At 38.5% G+C, this 18,442-nt stretch overlaps 1 protein-coding gene across 1 annotated transcript in view; it reads left to right on the top strand.

The window, feature by feature from the left end:
* The first annotated feature begins 342 nt into the window (after positions 1–342).
* The window catches only part of LOC118685087 (cytochrome b5 reductase 4), a 30,131-nt gene continuing 12,031 nt past the window's right edge, over positions 343–18,442 (top strand). Inside the window, exons 1-10 of the mRNA XM_036380479.2 lie at positions 343–439; positions 1,765–1,918; positions 4,752–4,852; positions 6,897–6,981; positions 11,005–11,046; positions 13,336–13,390; positions 14,731–14,788; positions 14,899–14,992; positions 15,546–15,578; positions 16,342–16,464. Coding sequence (XP_036236372.1) covers positions 365–439; positions 1,765–1,918; positions 4,752–4,852; positions 6,897–6,981; positions 11,005–11,046; positions 13,336–13,390; positions 14,731–14,788; positions 14,899–14,992; positions 15,546–15,578; positions 16,342–16,464 — 820 coding nt within the window. The 5' untranslated portion in view covers positions 343–364. The remainder of the gene's footprint in view (positions 440–1,764; positions 1,919–4,751; positions 4,853–6,896; positions 6,982–11,004; positions 11,047–13,335; positions 13,391–14,730; positions 14,789–14,898; positions 14,993–15,545; positions 15,579–16,341; positions 16,465–18,442) is intronic.

Raw genomic sequence — 18,442 nt, 5'->3', positions numbered from 1 at the left:
GCTCCCAGGGCCCTGCCGCAGGATCGAAGCGGGCCCGCACCCGGCGCCTGCCCACACTTAACCTTCAGAGCGCGGGGTGCACCGGCTGTGTCCGCCACAGCCTTCCGGCCTAAGCACCTGGCGCTGGGACCCCAGCTGGACGGAAAACCAATCCTAGAGCAGGGCCGTGCACCCCCCTCGCCCCCGGGGTGGGTACGCTCTGCTCCGTGCCCACAGCGACGTCCGCTCCCGGCCGGTCTACCCCGCGCCGCCCCCCAGCCGAAGCCTCCGGCCCCGCCCGCCGCGGCGGAGCCTGCGCGCTGTGCCCCAGCGCCCCGCCCGCCCGCCCGCCCGCGGGGGCCCGGCTGCGGCCCGGCCCGGCGCGATGCTCAACGTGCCGCCGTCGGCCTTCCCCGCGCCCGGCTCCCAGCAGCGAGCGGCAGCGGGTGCCCGCAGCAAGGTACGGGCGGCTCTGCTGCTGTTGGTGGCTTGGGGGGAGGTGGAGGGGCCCGCGTTTTTCCCGCTGCGGCGGCGGCTGCCTGGCCTGGCCCCGCCCGGCCGAGCTGCGGTGGCTGCCCGTCGGTTCCCGGTCGGTTCCCGGTCGGTTCCCGGCTGCAGCTGGGGCAGGGCTGCTGTCGGCCGCCCCTCTCCTGCGGCCGGGTCTCGGGCGAGGGCCCGGCTCGGCTCGGCTGCGGCGCTGGAAAGCATTTGGTGCTTCTCGTTAGAGAGGGCGGCGGTGATAGCGCTTCCGGCACTTCCTGCCCCGGCTGTGCCTCCTGTGCAGCGATGGAGGCTTTCACCTTGGAATTACTGCGTGCAGCTCTTGCTTTATGTGTTGGATCTTCATCTTTGCAGGGGTTTTGAGAACACTTGTTGTCTAGAGACCTTTCTTGGAAAGCAGACTTGGACTAAAGTAGCATTAAGAAATGTTAGTTTATATATGCTTCATTTTTTTTGCTTCTGTTTTTCCTGTGGTTTTGTAAGACCGCAGTTCTTTAACCCTGTTTCCTGTTGTTAAAGCTTGGATCAAAAGGGTTCCCAAACTGTGGTCTTACTTGTTTACTATTTCTTTAAATGCTTTGAAAATCCTCAGAAAATAAAGGTTCTCCAGCATGGGTGTGCTTTCTGCAAGGAATTGCAAACCTGGTGTTGTAAATTGTGATTCACCGAGTCGGTATTTTTTAGAAACAGACACTTGGTGGGTCTCCATTACTCATTAGGTGCTGTTGAAAAGGAAGGTGTTAGATACCCTTTAGATCTTGTTCTGCCTTTCAGGACAGGCCGTGGCAATACTTCTCTGGAAAGCTACGAGACTTCTGTCCCAGCTTTCTCTGGGTCAGGCTTCCAGTTGCTGTAGGGCTTGTGAAAAGTCTTAATGAATGCTGTGAAGGCGAAACTTGTATTACCTGACCGTGATTTTTAAATTTCCTTTCTTTATAGAAAGAAAGTAGTTTCTTTACGAGCTTTATAGAAAGCTCGTAGTTTTCCAGACCGTATCTCAAATGATTTGCCACCACAGGCAGACTTGGTGTCTTCAGCTTGCTTTGGGAAGAGTTATCTGAATGTTTGTTGCTGTTCAGTAATTTCTGTGTCGCTACCCAGAACACTCCCTGAAGCACTCTTTCTACAGAGTAGGGTTCCCAAATATCAGTGAATAATATGAGTTGGGTCATTTCTCTTTTGTTTTTGTCTGAGCCCTCCTATGGAGCTTAGAAAAGTGTATTCTTAGAATGGCTTTTTCTTCCTTTAGAGGTGGAAGTTGTTTGTATATTTGTTATTTTTCAGGTACCTTTAAAACCAGGAAGGAGTCTTATGGATTGGATTCGGCTAACTAAAAGTGGGAAGGACTTGACTGGTTTGAAAGGGAGGCTGCTTGAAGTCACTGAAGATGAGCTCTCTAAACACAACAAAAAGGAGGACTGCTGGATATGTATAAGAGGTTGGTTGCTGTGATATTTCTTCTGTGTTTTTTACCTGGTTTCTCTTTTGTGTACTTAAAGAAGAAGCAACAAAACTCAAAAAACAAGAATAAAAGCCATGCTCTGAGAGAAACTATGCACCTCCTGTGTTTAGGCCAGGTGTAATCTTGACGTACTTTGGCATAACTTCAAGTAAGAGATTTTGTGTTACAAGGATTTTCTTTGCTTTCAAGCCTTTCAAAAGAAATCTTCCAAATTGGCATGTTTTATACCTATTTTATAGCTGCCTATGAAAATAATAAAATACAAGATTTTAGGTAATGTATCAAATAAAAAGGACTTAGCAACAAAACAGGGCTTTGAAAATGGTGACATGTACACTTGTCAGCCTTGGACAGTTTATTATTTTAAGCAGTTGACTATTTTTAAGGATTGCTTTAGAGCATCCAAAAACATATAAGTATTAAAAATACTACTTCAACCTGGAGAATGGTCTTTAAGAAATAATTGTGAAAGCACACGTACTACTTCATAAAACTTAGTAGTGCAAATGACAGTTGCCAAACAGAGCAAATGTAATCTCTGACTGCAATGACAAATACCTGTGGGGACTATGCAATTCTATTTCTGTTATTATTTTAATGAAATTTTAGCTCAGAAGTTGAATCATATGTTATATGTTTAGCAATGTGTGAAGGTGGACTGGAGCAATAGCTGTGGCTAAAAGAGTATTTTCAGAGTTGCAAATGACGTTCCTAATTGTCCTACAGAAAGGAGCAAAACATTTCCCCTGGAGTTTAGACATTTAGAGGCTAAAATACACTAATATCACTGTAAATTTATTAGGAGGTAACACAAATTTCTATGAAGATAGAACCACTCTTTCTACAGAAACGTCCCATTAGTGTCTCTGATCTTCTTAATCTCTTAGTGATAACATTGATCTGGTCAGGAGCAGCATTGATATTTAATAAAATGTCATGTCTGAACTTCAGCAAAAGAAAGTTAAGAATTTCTGTGTGAGGGTGATTGTATTATTGTTGGGTGTTAAAGGTGATGAGGGTGAAAGTAAAGGTAAAATGTTATTCAATAGTGGCCTTTGAGCAAAATAATAGGGTTGTTAATTTCCTGTGCTGCAGTTTCATGTGCTAGTAAAACTACAGTAGGAGGAGAGATAAGGAAACCTTGTCTGCTATGTTCATTGGTTCCTTTTTCAGTCTGAAAAAGGAACAACTACTGCAGACAGAATTACTGCCTAAAGATGCTTCTGTTTTCTTTTTAATCTCATTTTACCTTTACTGCATCTCTGAGGCTGGTTTTTACAAGAACTCCATCAAGTTGCCTCTGTATCTTGCCTTAAATTTTTCCAGGTCTGCCTTTTCTGTGTTCTCAGATGACTAGTGAAAAAAGCATCATATCCAAAAATGACAGTAGCCCTCATATGTGGGCACGTAGTAAAAACATATAATTATGGAAAAAGCTAAATTAGGTCTCTGCATTGGTAGTTAGACTGTGTCTCTAAAAGAAAGAGCAGAAACCCATGAGAGCAGTGTGAAGTAAAAGAAGAACAGGAACTAACTTGGTTCAAAACCCCAGTGTGATCAAAGAAAGGTGTCATATAGGGCACAAATTTGTACATAAAGGGGGGTTCAGGGAAGTTAAAAATGCCTGAAGGGTGTAGAAATGATATTTTTCTTTTGCTCCAGCAAGTTTGATGGTAAATTTGAGTAATATTCAGGAGGCCATGGCTATGCAGAATCTTATAATTCTGTGTGTGCAATAATCATTGCTGCACACAAGATGGCACAGTGAATACAGCCATCAGAAGATCAGGTTGGTAAAGTGTGCAAAGATCCTTCCTTTGTTGTTGACTGGATCATTGTTGTTGGCTGGGATGGTTGTTCTTGCCAACTAGGATTGCTCCAAATATGTCTGCCCCAGGCTCAGTGCTGAATGCCTTTCTCTTCTTCTGAAGTAATTAATGTACAATTCCTAATGTCTTCAAAGCTTTTTCTTCAAGCACTGGCACAGTTCTGGTTTTGGTAGCTTTGTTTTGATAATGTTAAATATCTTCAAATATTCATGCAGGTAGGGAAGCAATGATCACATTAGCAGCAATATGTCTGCAGTTAAATCTGTTTATAGCTGCATTCTTCAGGCTCCAATAAGCCAGTTGCCTAGCAACAATAATTAGCTGGCATCATTTCGGACCTGTGAAGAAACATTGTTTTATGTTGCTGGAAGTGTAGAAATAGTGCTGAGCCCTTTTACTGGGACAGATACAGCCAGAGTTGTAAGCCTTTAATGAGCACGAGCTGTGTTAGGTGTCTTATATTGCTGAATCTGAAGAATGGAAGTTTTGTTGCTGATGGTGACAGTATTTCCTTGTGTGGGACAGTTCATTCCTGTAGGCATTTCATTCCATGATGGTGATGGGTGATACTGGAACAACTATGACAACACTTCAGGGAGAACTTAATTGGAAGGGAAACTGAAAACCTTTTTGTGCACTAGCTGGTTCAATTTTGTCTCTTTTTAAATCTGCCTGTGGTACTTTTACCCCCTAGCTAGGATACATCATATTCAATTTCTAGGTTGAAGTCTTAACCCAAGGCAAGTGCTGTGGCATCTGGCATCTGTTGCACTGGCATCTTTGTGTAATAAGATACCTCTTGTGCTCTGTACAATTGTGTCACTTATGTTTCTGTTTTTGTGAAGTCATACTGTCTGTTCCAATTATGCCTACTGTTTGCTAGTACACTCTTTAATTTGTGCTATCCTTTCCATTATTTTTGGAGACAGGAGTGGTTGTAGAAATGCTGCTCATATGCTTTTATATTCTGTTTTCTTCAGGATTTGTATATAATGTCACGCCGTACATGGAATACCATCCAGGTGGTGAGGATGAACTAATGAAAGCAGCAGGAACTGATGGTACAGATCTCTTTGATCAGGTGAGAGCAACTGGCAGCAAATGACACTTGCTCACCATACTTGAAAAATGGATGTTTTGCCATTATTTTTAGGGCATTTCCGTGGAAATGGTGATTTGAACTTTTTCAGTCCCAAGGAAAGGCAGCAGGTCACTGCTGAGAATGACACTTACATGTACTGGAAGAGACATGTAGTTTAAACTTTGTATCAAAACACAGTAATGAAAATATTACTTTATGTTGTTAGAATTACATTTCAATTAGACTTCTTTTTTTTTGTAGCAGAAACAGCAATAAAGCTAGCAACAATTTGAGATACCACCTTCTTAATAAATTGCTTCAATGACTACTGTTGTTGGAGAGACCTATTTTTCTAAGAGCTTTCTCTTTTTGAAAAAAAGCTTGTAGAATTCTTTGTCTATTTACTTGGCAGCTGCATTATCAGAAAAAATGCTGGAGCTTCTATTAACTTTAACTGGTGAACAACTCACAAGATGACAGTTGGTCTCTTATTTGTTTACTATTTCTTTAAATGCTTTGAAAATACTCAAAATAAATGCTCTGAGGCATGGGTGTGCTTTCTGTAAGGAATTGCAAACTTGGTGTTGTAAAATGTGATTCACTGAGTTGGTATTTTTTAGACACTCTGTGGGTCTCCGTTACTCACTAGGTTTATCTGAAAAACTGCAAAAGAGCAGAAAAAAATCTCTCTTTCAGACAGGAAATATGCTACCTCTTTACATGTCATGCATCAGAATATGTTATGACTTCATTTGCAGATATTTTTACATTGTAAATAAAGATGGATAATGTTTTAGCTTTGTTGAGTCCTTTGTTTAGCTTTGTTAGTCCTTTCACAAATGAAGTGTTGGTTTTGGGCATAATTTTTTGATTTCAAGAAATCTCTGGTATTGAGTATCCAGTATCAAGTTGGGGCTTGGAATTATCTTGCTGGGTCATTATATGATGTCCTTGAAAACAAAATTTTTGACATCAGGAGTATTTGGGGAAGCCCCTGTAGTTAAGTTCAGATATATACTTGCAACTTTTTAATTTTTTGTCATGGGAATGGAAGCAGGTTTAGATCCAGAAAATAGGCTTTTCAGTTTTATTGTTTCTGGCTTACGACTTTTCTGTTACTGGAGGTGTTTGTTTTCCCCTCTGCTTTAGCATTCTGTGTCTGTCAGATAGTATTATTTTTTTTTTCAAGAGCTTGGTAGATTGCTAGTGTTCCCCAAATTTCTGGAAAAAGTAACTGTCATTCATAATCCTTCATTTCTTTCTGTTACCTGTATATGAGGAAACTACAATTTGTTGATGGGATTCTTTATCTCATCTCCTTAGCTAGTCCAGTTGAAAGTTTTTATTTTTAAATCTAGGTACCATTCAAATTTGTCATGCAACACTTTGTTTCCTTTTCTCTTCTTGTGATGTTATCCTGGATGCCTTATCAGAATTCGCTTTTCTGCCATCCATTTCCTCTACAAGTTCTCCAGTTCTGGTCTGTAAAGCTACTGCTTTTTCTTCACTTTATTTTACTTTCTTAAATAGGGAATTTCCAAATGATTCAGTGATAGTAAGACAGAAGCAAACAGAAATACACCAGCTTGGTAGGAGGTGTTTGTTTGTCTTAACTATTATTTTTTATGTTTGTTTCCTTCATTCCTTTTCCCTTTACTTGTCTAAGCAAGACTAATAAGCATTGTGATAATGGCAAGGTCTTTGTTCTGTTAGTTGTGTAGCATGCATCATAAAAATGCTGTTCTAAAATATATATATATTGTAGCTCAAGGTTATGATGTTCAGGTATTGCAAAGCATAAATGAGTAAATTAAACTATTGTAACTTTTTTCACAATCCTATTGTTTCACTTAATGACATGATATCTGTAATAGTAGTAAAAATAAGTACTGACTGATGTGATAGTGACTTCTAATGTGTTTAAAAAATAATCTGCTAAATGAATTATATTAGTCAATGTACAGAAATGAACTTTTCTATTTCAGTGCATAGAACAACATAGTAAGAATTCCAAATTTTATGAAAAAATATTTTGTTAATGTAGGTTCATCGTTGGGTCAATTACGAATCAATGCTGAAGGAATGTCTTGTTGGGAGAATGGCTGTCAAGCCCATTGCTGTTCCAAAAGGTGAGTTGTTTTAAGAAAGAAATATTGTCTATCATACCTTATTCCAAAATTATCTGGAAATTATGAGAAATCCTAAATCACCTCATATTTATGAGGAGAATCTATTCTTGTGTAGAGTTGAAGGCTTTTGCATATATTACTTTTTTTTCACCAGATACCTGAAGATGAAATTGTTGTATAATTGAAGACTTTTAGTAATGTACTGCTATGTTTCTTCTTTTGTTTTCAGTCATTAGAAAACAGCTGTACATGTGTGTTATATATATTTGTGTATATAGAAAAGACCTTTTTACTGTCCTGCCATCTCTCTTTTTTCTTCTGATCCCAGAGGGAAAACTGTCATAGGCAGCTATCATATTGAAATAAAAGTCAGTATTTTCAGTCTAGTTATTTCAGCCCCTTACATACATCTGGCAAGTTGCATATGCGTTGAGTTATTTGAATACACTTTGTGGGCAATTATTTTTTCCAGAGGTCCTTTCATTTGAATTTACCTTGAGAAAATTTTGCTGATACAATAGACTCCTCTGAGCCAGGAGAGCAAGAAATGTAGCATAGTCTTAGAATGCAGCTGTTGGTTTCCAGAAACTCTAATCTTCAGTCTGTTTTTTGGTTTTTAGGCCACAGCCAAAATTTCCTATACCTGTGAAGCAGACATTGTTACTCAGTATTGACCCTTAGCAAAACTGCAGTGAAAACATGAAAGGATTAATGATTACAACTATTTTTCTCCAATTCTGTGGCATACATAGTTCACAATTTCAGCTATCTGGTCACTCTTCAGCTCCTGAAGAAGTGCACTGCATGCTGGCTTAATACTTAGATAACATTGTCTTAACAGTTGAGTTTGGTCTTTGTGTGAAGTGGAATAGTATTTTACATCTCCATGATGCTAGGTAGCTAATTCCAGTGTGGAACTTTTAAGGTAAGTGCTGCAAAGTATGGAGAAACCTCAGCAGCATAGCTGCCTCACTGAGTTGAGGCATTACAGAGACATTACTGCTACTCTGTCAACTGAGTTAGAAATTTAAAAGTAAACATGCATTTTGTTGATTTTATTAATCTAACTTTTCGGCAACTGGAAGGAATTCTTGTTACAGCCAGTCAGTAAAACATAAACACATCTTCATCCCTGCTGGCTCTGGCAGTCCATTTTCTGCTGTTCCCTTCTTCTGCTTTGTTCGTTAATAGGACTGTCTATTTTGCTGTAGTAAAATTTGCAGGATAAAGGTTCTGTTGCCTGTGTCACTTTTAACCATTTCAGACTTGAAAAGACTTAATTTTGTTAATAAAGAATCAAGCTGGTAACAGAACTACAGAGTCATTTAGGTTGGAGAAGACCTCCAAGATCGAGTCCATTTTTTGAACAGTCACCACCTTAACAACTAGACTATGGCTAAGTGCTGTGTCCAGTTATTTCCTGAACATATCCAGGGATGGGTATGGGCAGCCTGATACAATACTTGACAGCTCTTTCAGGGAAGTTCTTCCTGATCTCCAACCAGAACCTCCCCATGCAGAGCCAGGAAGCTGACCCTCACCTGGCTACACCCTCCTTTCAGGAGCTGTAGAGAGCAGTAAGGTCCCCCCTCAGCACCATCTTCTCCAGGCTAAACAACCCCAGCTCTCTCAGCCACTCCTCACAGGATTTACCCTCTAGACTGATCACCAGCTTTCTGGCCCTTCTCTGGAACACTCCAGCACTGGACTTGCTGAAATCCTTCACTCTAAGATTCTCAAGGTTTACTTTGATTCCTGTGGAGTTATATATCCTCCTCCTTCGAATTATCAAAAAGTGATTGACTTACTTCTCTATTAGCCAGCAATAATTCTAGTCTTTTATCTTTTGAGACCATATTCTGCAAAGTTTGCATTTCAGAATAGAAGAATAAATTAAGTTAAGGTGCGTGTTTTTGAATAGAGGATTAAATGGGTCCCATAAGTATAGAGGGAAGACAAGACTTCAAATTATGGATAACATTGCTTTCTTTTTGTGACAGAGAATGAGTGTTCAGCAGTAGGATGAACATTAGTATTTGCTGTTTGGTGCAATCTCAATACAGAGCAAGGAAGGCAGATGTAGGTTTGTTAGGGCATTGCTGGAAGATTTGTGGTTTTTTACCTTAGGGTATTTTTCCTGTGGTGTGGTGGTTTCTTGGGAGATGGTACAATGGTTTGCTTACTGAACTGCTTAAGGAAGCTGAAGTTGTCCTTGCACACTCTAGGTTGGGGATTTTTGAGGAAGAAGAGTCTTTTGAAAATGCTGGTAATAGTTAATGTTTTGTCAACTTGTATTTTGAGAATGCTGCTTCATGCTGTGCTGGTGACTAATAGGAAATTCTGAAGTGTCCCTTCTGTAGTGTTACAGTGGATCTTTGCACTGAAGCATGTGGTGTTTGTACTTGCTGACAAGGCCATAGCTAGGTGTGTAAAAGATGATTTCAGAATCTCCCTCAGCAAACCTGTACAGCATGAAACTGTTTGCTGTCCCTGCAGGGTGTTCAGCTGTAAACATTAGCACAGTCTGAAATATTTTAATACTGCTGGTGTTTCCAGAGACACTGTTAGTGTGTATAGTAACATAATCCTTATGTTACTTTAGTGGTTACTTGGGAGTCAGAATGCATGTTGTATAATTGTTAATTCAACAAGATTAGACTGAGAGCTGTGATGTCATCCAAGGAAGAGAGGTAGGGCTCTGCCTTTGATGTATCTCACGTCATCCGTAAAATTGCAGTGCTGATTTCTGTGCAGTATGTTAAAATATAGTGAAATGAGAATAGGCTTCGAAATACAAGAATTACCTTTCATTAGAACACAGTTTTTGTGAACAACTTGCCCATCCTGGCAGAAACCATAAAGTGGTGTATAGCAGAATATGCAGACAAATGTTACCTCAACCAAAAATTTATGGAGTATTTTCTTTTTACCTCAGCTAAAAATGTGTGGAGTATTTTCTTCTTACATTGAAATGGCACAATGTGAAAGCCTCTGATGAAGGTTGTTCTTAAAGAGCTCTCAAGTAATTTTGGAATACCATTTGGTTGGTGCTTTGTTCTCTGAACCTTTCTTAACTTCTCTCTAGCAATTTTTCTCTAACACTCACTGGTGTGATGCAGAGCACTGGGAATGATATGGAAGACCGGGGAAGAAACATTCCTGTTTTGGTTTTCATAAAAGGGAGTAGGAAGAACAGATTTGTTTCTCCTACTTCCCAAACTTGGCTCCTGTAAGAGAGAATATAAATGGAGCCTTTCATATAATGACATTCTGAGATGTGCAATGTAGAGAAGGGCAGAAAGGTGCCCCAGGTATATCCAGAGGTCTAGTTTCCCCACAGATTTACTGTGAACAGAAGGACATGTGGCTGAGAGGTACAGTGCCTTTCCCATCAAAGTGAGCACCCAATAAAAGAATTGATGCTGTGTAATTCACCTGCTTGGTCTCTTTTTTTTAATTTTCTGTTAGAGTCAGTTGGTTTGGAATAGTTGTAGCGTACTGTAGAATAAATGAAAAACTGAGATAATAACTTGAAAATAAAATCATATGGCAGAGGAAGCTTATAGAAAAAATTTCTTTTTCCTATGTTCCTGCCAAGGATTGGGTTCATCTTTCTAAGGATTGGATTGGTCAGATTTGCAGTCTACTATGTGATGTTGTGAGACAGGTGTCGTTGGAATTCTTAACAGATTCAGTGAGCTTCTTAGCTATGAAGTTTATAATTGCACAAGATAATCTGTGATTGTTTTTTTGAAGTGTCAGAATTCCTGCATTTCCTATCCTTTAGAGCTGTGCAAGTTTTGGTGCTTGTAATGTAGCAATTTTTAAATTAGACATACTCTTTTGGAATGGTAATCAGTGCTGCATTTATTTGTTGCTTCTTGATGTCTGAAGCATCCTGGTCATTCTGTTAAGACTTCTGGAATGTTTACTTGGAGATCCTTACTTTGGCTAATTTAGCATGATGTGGGGAAGTACTGTAGCTTCTTAACTGTTGTGCTTGTTTTTTATTAATGCTTGCAGAGATTTCTTCTGCTGTGCCTGAAGACAAGAAACAGCTTAATGGTAAGTTCTCACCTGGAGCAAAGTTGGGAGTGAATCTCAAACTTATGTGAATATAATTGAATGAGCAGTATTTATCCATACTTCTCTCTCTTTGCATTTGAATGTAGTAGTCAGGCTGTAGTGGTCTGTGGAAATTTCAAAAGGCAAAATCCTACCCAAGTATTGTGAATTCTGTGTTTGAAAGTATTATAAGACTGCTGTAGAATTGTGTAGATAAGGGAGCTGTGAGATGGACAAACAAGGTCATCTTGCCTGTGAAATGCCCGGAAGATTTCCTGCCCAAGTCTTTTCTATCCAGTCAGGTTTTCCATTTATTTTGCCAGATCTTTTTTTTTTTCTTTCGAAGCGCAAAATTTTGCATTTCCTTCTGAGCTTCATGAAGTTTTTGTCAGCCCATTTCTCCAGACTCTCTGCATCCCTTAATAAGCTTAACCTTCCATGTTTTGCCTGTTTGCATGATTTGTTATTGCTCTGACTGGGAGAATGTGTGCCCTGTAGGTTGCTGCTGACTGTGTGAAACAATATCAGCATTCCCTGTTCCCTAGGGAGTGCTTGCAGTAACTACCCTCCAGCTGGACTTGGTATGCTGATCACACCTTTTGTGACTGGCAGTTCTACTCACTTTCTGTTTGTGTTGCAATCCACCGACCAAACCCAGCTCTTTCCAGTGTGGCTGTGAAGGTGGTGTGAGAACCTCTATCACTAGCCTTGCTGTCCCATAGGATTGTGCAAAGCAGTCCTGTGATGTGTGCAGGGTTGTAATTGTGCTGTTCATCTGGTCACATTAAACTCTTCATTTCATGCCTGCCATCAGCCTTTGGCTTCACCCACAGCTTTTCTTTATCTGTGATCACCATGACTAATAGAGCACTTTGCTTAATTGGTTCACTGATCACCTGAATCACTGTCTTTTTATTGCAGCATGAATCACTGTTTTCATGTAGCATCTTGCAGTATTTCAAAATAATTCATAAATAACTTGGTTTGCCAGAATGTTCTGTTTTATTGTGGCTGTTCATATATTTCTCTGGACCTGCAAAAGCAAATAAGAGTATGTATGACCATAGATTCCTGTTATCCCTGGAGACCAAGCAATTCATATGTTCGTCCTCAAGAAAGGCTTAGCCCTTGAGAAGGCTTTTATCATTAGGTGATTGGTTTTCTTTTGCAGTGATCTGACTGCTCTGACATTTAGCTTCCTTGGCAGCTGCAGATGTTGTGTACTTAGGAGTAATTAAGGATCAAAGAATGAGTAATTCGACTGAGTTTTAATTGCTTTGGGTTAATTCTAGATGATCAAATAGTTTTGACAGATTGGGTTAGACCAGAGTGGCTCTTTTTGTTTTTATCTACTTCCCACGTGTTGGAGCCACTCAATTATGTGTTTAAGCTTTTAGTCATACTAGAAAATTTACTGGCATTTAGAAGATAATAATCTGGGTAACTGATAATTCATGTGCTAATTATTTTATGCATAGCCATTTCAGGTTTGCAAGGTTTGCCTTTGAATGGGCTTGAAACCAGCACTTACCAGCTATTCAGGCTGCAGCTTCCTCCATCATCATTCTATTTAGCTTCTTTGTGTTAAAACTGATCCAGGATTGCAGTTGCTTTTATCTATCTCTGTCCTCAAGTTTTTGCCAAATACCTTCAATTTATATTCTATCAGAGATTGGTACAGCTGACATTTTGAAAGACTGACCAACTGTTGCTTCCCAGCAGAAGCTGTTTCAGACTGCTTCATGCAGTTAAGTAGTTAAAGTGAATGTCTGAATTCTGTGAAAATTCCTAGCCAAATGCTGTGTAGAAAGATTTGGGCTTCTATCTTTGCTTAATTGACTGATACAAAATGTTACTTGCAAATTAGGTTAGATCAGACATCTCAAATTGAATTTATTCATCTGAATTGTATAAACAAATAGTTCTGTTAAAGGAAAGTCATTCAGATAACCTTTTTGTCTTTTTGTGCTACACTATCACAAAGTGTAAAAACACAAGCTACTAACAGATAAAATCGAGTACAACACAGGTACTGTGGTGTGTGGAACTCTATTCTGAAGTAGACCTCCATGTTCTAGAACACTGCTCTCCAAGAGAAAGTGCTGAATAAAAACTAAATACAAAGTGTATATAGTCTAGCTACCTGTGGAAATAAAGCCACCAAATATTGTTCAAGAACACTTAGAACATTCAATTAAAAAACCAAAACAACAAACCCCAAATATACCTGAGTATTATTTATATTAAGCAAGCATCCCAGTAATTTTAGTGACTGTCTGCTCTTTGCAGGTGTGCTTCCTGAGAAGAAAGGACTGGCTTCTTCTGCTAAAGATTTAAGTCCGAGGTAAGCCTTTCATTAGTCTGTCATTGTCTGTTGAACAACATTCTGTTTAAGAATTCTGTGCAATTCTTAGTAAATACAAAACAAGTTCTTCCATAGGTAGCTCTTGAAATTTCAGTTAAATGAGTGTATGTCATTACCATCCTTGTATAAGTAGGAAAGTTGAAGTTCAGGTTTAAAACAACTTGCCAGAGGTCATATGGGCAGGTGATGGTTCTTAACTTGTTCTGTTGATTCCTAAATCATGTGCTGCCTTGATTGTATACAAATGCTTGGCTTATATTTGCAGGCTTCACCTTTGTTTCTTGGGAAAACTCATGGAAAGTGATTCCAGTTGGACTGATTACTTTCTTGACTTTAATGAATTTGTCCATAAACAATTGCTGTGCCTTGAAAAGGGGCATCATTTCAATCTGGAATATATTGAGATTAATAGCTGTGTTCAAGTTTCTACAGTATGTAAAGCAAAGCAGGCCCTGAAAGCTCACTCTGATATGCCTGCTGATGTCACTGATGCATCATTTTACTCCATGATACCTTTGGTCCTCAAGATCTAGCTTCTCACCTGGCATCAAAATCCCCTGGGAGTGTGTGTTCTCTGGGCTAGTTACATGCAGTCATGAAATACTGTGGCTTGTAAACAATTGGAATGAGGTTTATTTTCTGAAGTGCTCTCCTAACCTTGCTGCCTTTCTTCCCATGTGTGTCTGGCATATTCTGGCATGTGACTGGAAGGTGTGCAGCCTAAGATGTGTTGGCTGTCAGGAGTGTTTTCTCCTCCCTTTGTCCCTGTTTTTCTGGTCCAGGAGTAGATGGAAGTTACTTCCTGGCAAGTGTAAGGCCATGCCAATAATTACTGACTGAAGGCTTTCTTTTCTTTTTGTACTTGACACTGGATTTATTACAAGGTTTGTAATAAATAGGAATGAATGCAAAAACTTGATTTGTGGAGGTGAAAGGAATTGTGGTTTTGTGGTATGTGCATCAGATCTTTAACTCTTGGAAGCCACCCTGCCTATTTAATGCTTTTGTCTGGACTTAAGATTTTAATCATCCATATGCAAGGTTCATATACTACAAAGAGAATAAATGTGCTTTTAAAGTAAAATTAATGCCATACAATTTTAACTACAGTGTACTGACTATAAGAATACATAATTAGTTATTTTAGTAGTTTTGTCAGAATTACTGACTTTGAACTTAGTCTTCAAAAGTAGTAAGTAATATGTTTGGCTTGTAAATTTGCTATACAAATTCTGTTTGAAGGCTTGGGGTTAAATATGTTTTGATATGCTCAAATAAAGTATATGTTTTTTTTCTTGATTGTATTTTTTGTTTTACAGTTACGACTGGTTCCAAACAGATAGTTTGATCACAATTGTCATATACACTAAGCATAAGGTAAGTATATTTCATGAAGGAAGAATTACAAGATCCAGTTGTGATCTAGCTTGAATTCTGGGAGAACTTTATAAAAATTTTTGGTTTTCTTTCCCCCTTGGCTATGAAAGGACATGAATGCAGACTTGGTGATAGTTGACTGTCAAGACAAACAATTAAGGGGAGAAATCATCATGGATGATCACTCATATCTTGTAGAAGTTGGTAGGTACTGTAATTTTGCAGTTGGAAGTATTGTATTTTCATTCTACTGTATTAAAACCTTTTCATCACACCATTAGCATTTTACATGCACCAATTAATATTTTATTCCTCTTTCATTAGAGATGGTTAAAGTGCCTTGATGTAATTACATTGTTTATCAATTCACATCTTCATTTTTTTAGCATGTACTAAATTTCTTACATATGGACTAAAATGCAGTAAGAAATGGATTTTAAAGTTGTGTAAAATTTTTCTTCAAGTGTGTTTTTTACAATTATTAAAAAGCCCTCATTCACAAGGGCAAGTGCAATAATTGCAGATTGGTAGCTTTACCTGAGCCATTGTTAAAAGTAATGGGAAAAATAATGCCTTCATGCATGAGGCTTGTAGAAGTCATGAGTCAAATTTCAAGGCCAAATAAACATTCATAACTTTTTATTAGTATTATTAGTTTACTCAGAATTCCTGGACTTACCTATACTTTGTGTGTATATGATGGCTGTAATAGAATTTCTTTAATGCTTAACACACAGTTTGTTTGTTTTTATTTCAGACTTGGATCATGCAGTTTCAGAAGATGTGGCTGGTAATTTCTGTCTCTTGCAGCACTTCTGTATCTCTTTTAGGATAGTCCAGTCAAGAGCTGAACTTCCATGATCCTTATGAGTCCCTTCCAACTCACGATATTCTATGATTCTGATACCAGAATTCAATTTCAATTGGGAATTTCAGTTTATTTTTCTGACTCATCAGATACTTCACAGTTTTACTTACCACCAGGTCCTGACAGAGTCAATCAAACCAAGTCATAACATGAAATATTTTTTCTTAATTGTGGCATTTGGGCCCGTGAAAGTAATAAGCTGATAGTGCTCTGATCCCTCTGAGTATGACTGAAGGCTAAAAGAGCTAGAAGTTAGTTCTGTTGTGTATTTTTAAACTATTCTTTTCTTAGCCTGAGACTTTCTTGGATTTACTTGTTAATTCAAATGGCCTTGAAAAGAAGGTAGTAAGTAGTGGTAACTAACAATTTCCAGTACATGAGGACTCTGGGTTCATGAGTGTTTTCTTGACCAGATGGTCTGTGAAGCTGTCCTGGTTCCACAAACTGTTAAGCAAATAATGTGTATTAATTATGCATATCCAGTTAGTGCTTGTTTTAACTGCACTCTAAAATATTATAGAGAGATAGCTGGAAGTATTTTAATTTGATACTCTACTTCAAAAATTAATTACATGTGTCTTGAGAAATGAGTAATTGTTCTGAATGTCTTTATAGTTTATGTGTGAAATATTTTTTTGTACATAGTGTAACTAAAAGTAACAATATGAAATCTTTTCTCTTTTAGTAAATATTGCTGAAAAAGTAGGGAAAGTAGAGATTATCTTAAAGAAAAAGGATAATGTTCATTGGAAAAATCTGGGACAGCCCTCTGAGGGTCATGATACTTTTATCAAACGCACAGACAGAGGTAAGCAATTTTATAGCCAGCTACCAACTATTTTAGGACTTCTTGGAGCTTGTCAGTGATATTTGTATTTTTCCAGGATTTCTTTTTCTGTTGTTGTACCTTCACTTCTTTCACAATTTGAAATTCTGATCTTGAAAGCTATCCAGGAATTTTCCTAGAAAGAGTTTGATTTGGAGGAGGGTTTTTTTGTTTTAGTTTAGTTAGTTAGTTTGTTTTGTCCCACAGTGGAGTTGAAGGTGAACCTAGTATTGGAAGGGGAATACTGCCTGAGTGTTGTTCCATCTCATGGTTACCTGTGTGCTTAGTGATCTCTCTGTCCATATGAAAACCTCAGTAGACCCTGAGGAGAGCATACATGGACATGTGTCAATCATTATGGGAGTAACTAGAGTGAAGTATCAAAAACCTTCACTTGCAGTTGTTACTGTACATACAGTAACATCTGTCCGTGCTGCAAGGTTGTTCCAATACTCTGCATCTCTGTAACTTGAGCTCAGATTAAATAAGGGACTTCAAGTCATGTGTAGGTACTAAAGCCAGCTCTGAATAAGCTGTGTCTACAAGCAGTAAATGTTATATATGGATTCATTTTGTGGTAACAGAATAGTATGAACTTGCTGCAGCACCAAAATATGTTACAGTAATCAGTGTGGGTTTGGGTTTTTTTTTTCAGCTAGATTAAAAATTTCTGCACAATTACATTGTGTAATATAATCACACTCCTGGTGTTATTGCTGTCACCTAGTTTCTCAAAACCCTCTTGGTCCTCTCTCTAATAATGCTCAAAAATTGACTCTTGGATTATAGTGTGCCTTATTCTGTGTGAAAGCAGAGCTGTGCCTTTTTAAGAGCTAATGAAATGTTGCACACCATGTTGTACACCTCTTACTGGCCCTCAGTTACGCTACGTGGACCTTTAGAGTTGAGAGATTATTGTGGTACAAAAAGGAAGACTGCAGGAAAGCTCACCTCTCTTGCTACCTTTAGCTTATGTGGAATGTAATTTTCCTTTTGAGAGTTTCAGAAACTGTTGAGTCACCCACTTTAAAATTAGATTTTTCAATACAATGCTCTGTATCTAAGGGGTTACAGCCTGATTTAATGTGTTGTCCACTGTCTGTTGGTCATTTTCTCCCTCATCACTTTTTGTGATTATAGAAAACAGAAAGAGAAGATAATCTAAAAGAATAAGAGATGTAGGATATAGTGGCTTTATAGATCCTTTGCAAATGAGGAAGGTTAGATGCAATTGACAAAATACATATTGAGCATTAGTAACTGATGCTTTCTAGATAATGTTATATTGTTATATCTTGTTACACTTTTTTTTTTTTTGCAGTTTATTTTACTCAATTTTTGTGTATTACTAGTTCTCTTGGTAACTGTGCTTTCTAATATCATTTTACCCAAAATGATTCCACTTTGATGGCAAGGCTGTGAATAGTGAGTGCTTATGGGAGCAATAGTCTTTAATTAATTGGGATTTTCTTGTCTTTGAGTTTTTAGTCTTTCTGTGTGTATTGACCAGTTAAAACACTTCCATTGTATTCACAACACAGGAAGAAGGGCTGAAAACCAGCCAAGATTGACGCTTGGAAGTTTACTTGATGTTATGTCTTTATTACTTGTTGATAAGACAGCATTCATAAATGAGTTTGTAAAGGATGGGTGTGTGACCACCACATGTGCAGAAGCATCTATATTTTATAAAGTTATCTAATGTTTATTTCTGAAGCAGGCATGTCTAAATTCTACAAAAAAGTGATAAAGGTCTTCTTCAGGAAAAACAACTTAATGCAAAGATGGTACTGGCAGCCTATGATAACTTTATTATACGAAGAAACAATTAACATAAGCCCCTACTTTTTTTCTTCATAGGCTGGGAAAGTCATACTCCCAGATAAATTGCCTATGTATTCTCAAATTCCTGCTGAGTTTATACTAGCATTTTGGCCAGTGTATTTTAGTCAATTGGAAG

This window comes from Molothrus ater, chromosome 3, assembly GCF_012460135.2.
Source record: "Molothrus ater isolate BHLD 08-10-18 breed brown headed cowbird chromosome 3, BPBGC_Mater_1.1, whole genome shotgun sequence".
NCBI lineage: Eukaryota > Metazoa > Chordata > Aves > Passeriformes > Icteridae > Molothrus > Molothrus ater.
Note: the sequence above shows the minus strand (reverse complement) of the source record. Positions and strands in the feature narration are given on the sequence as shown.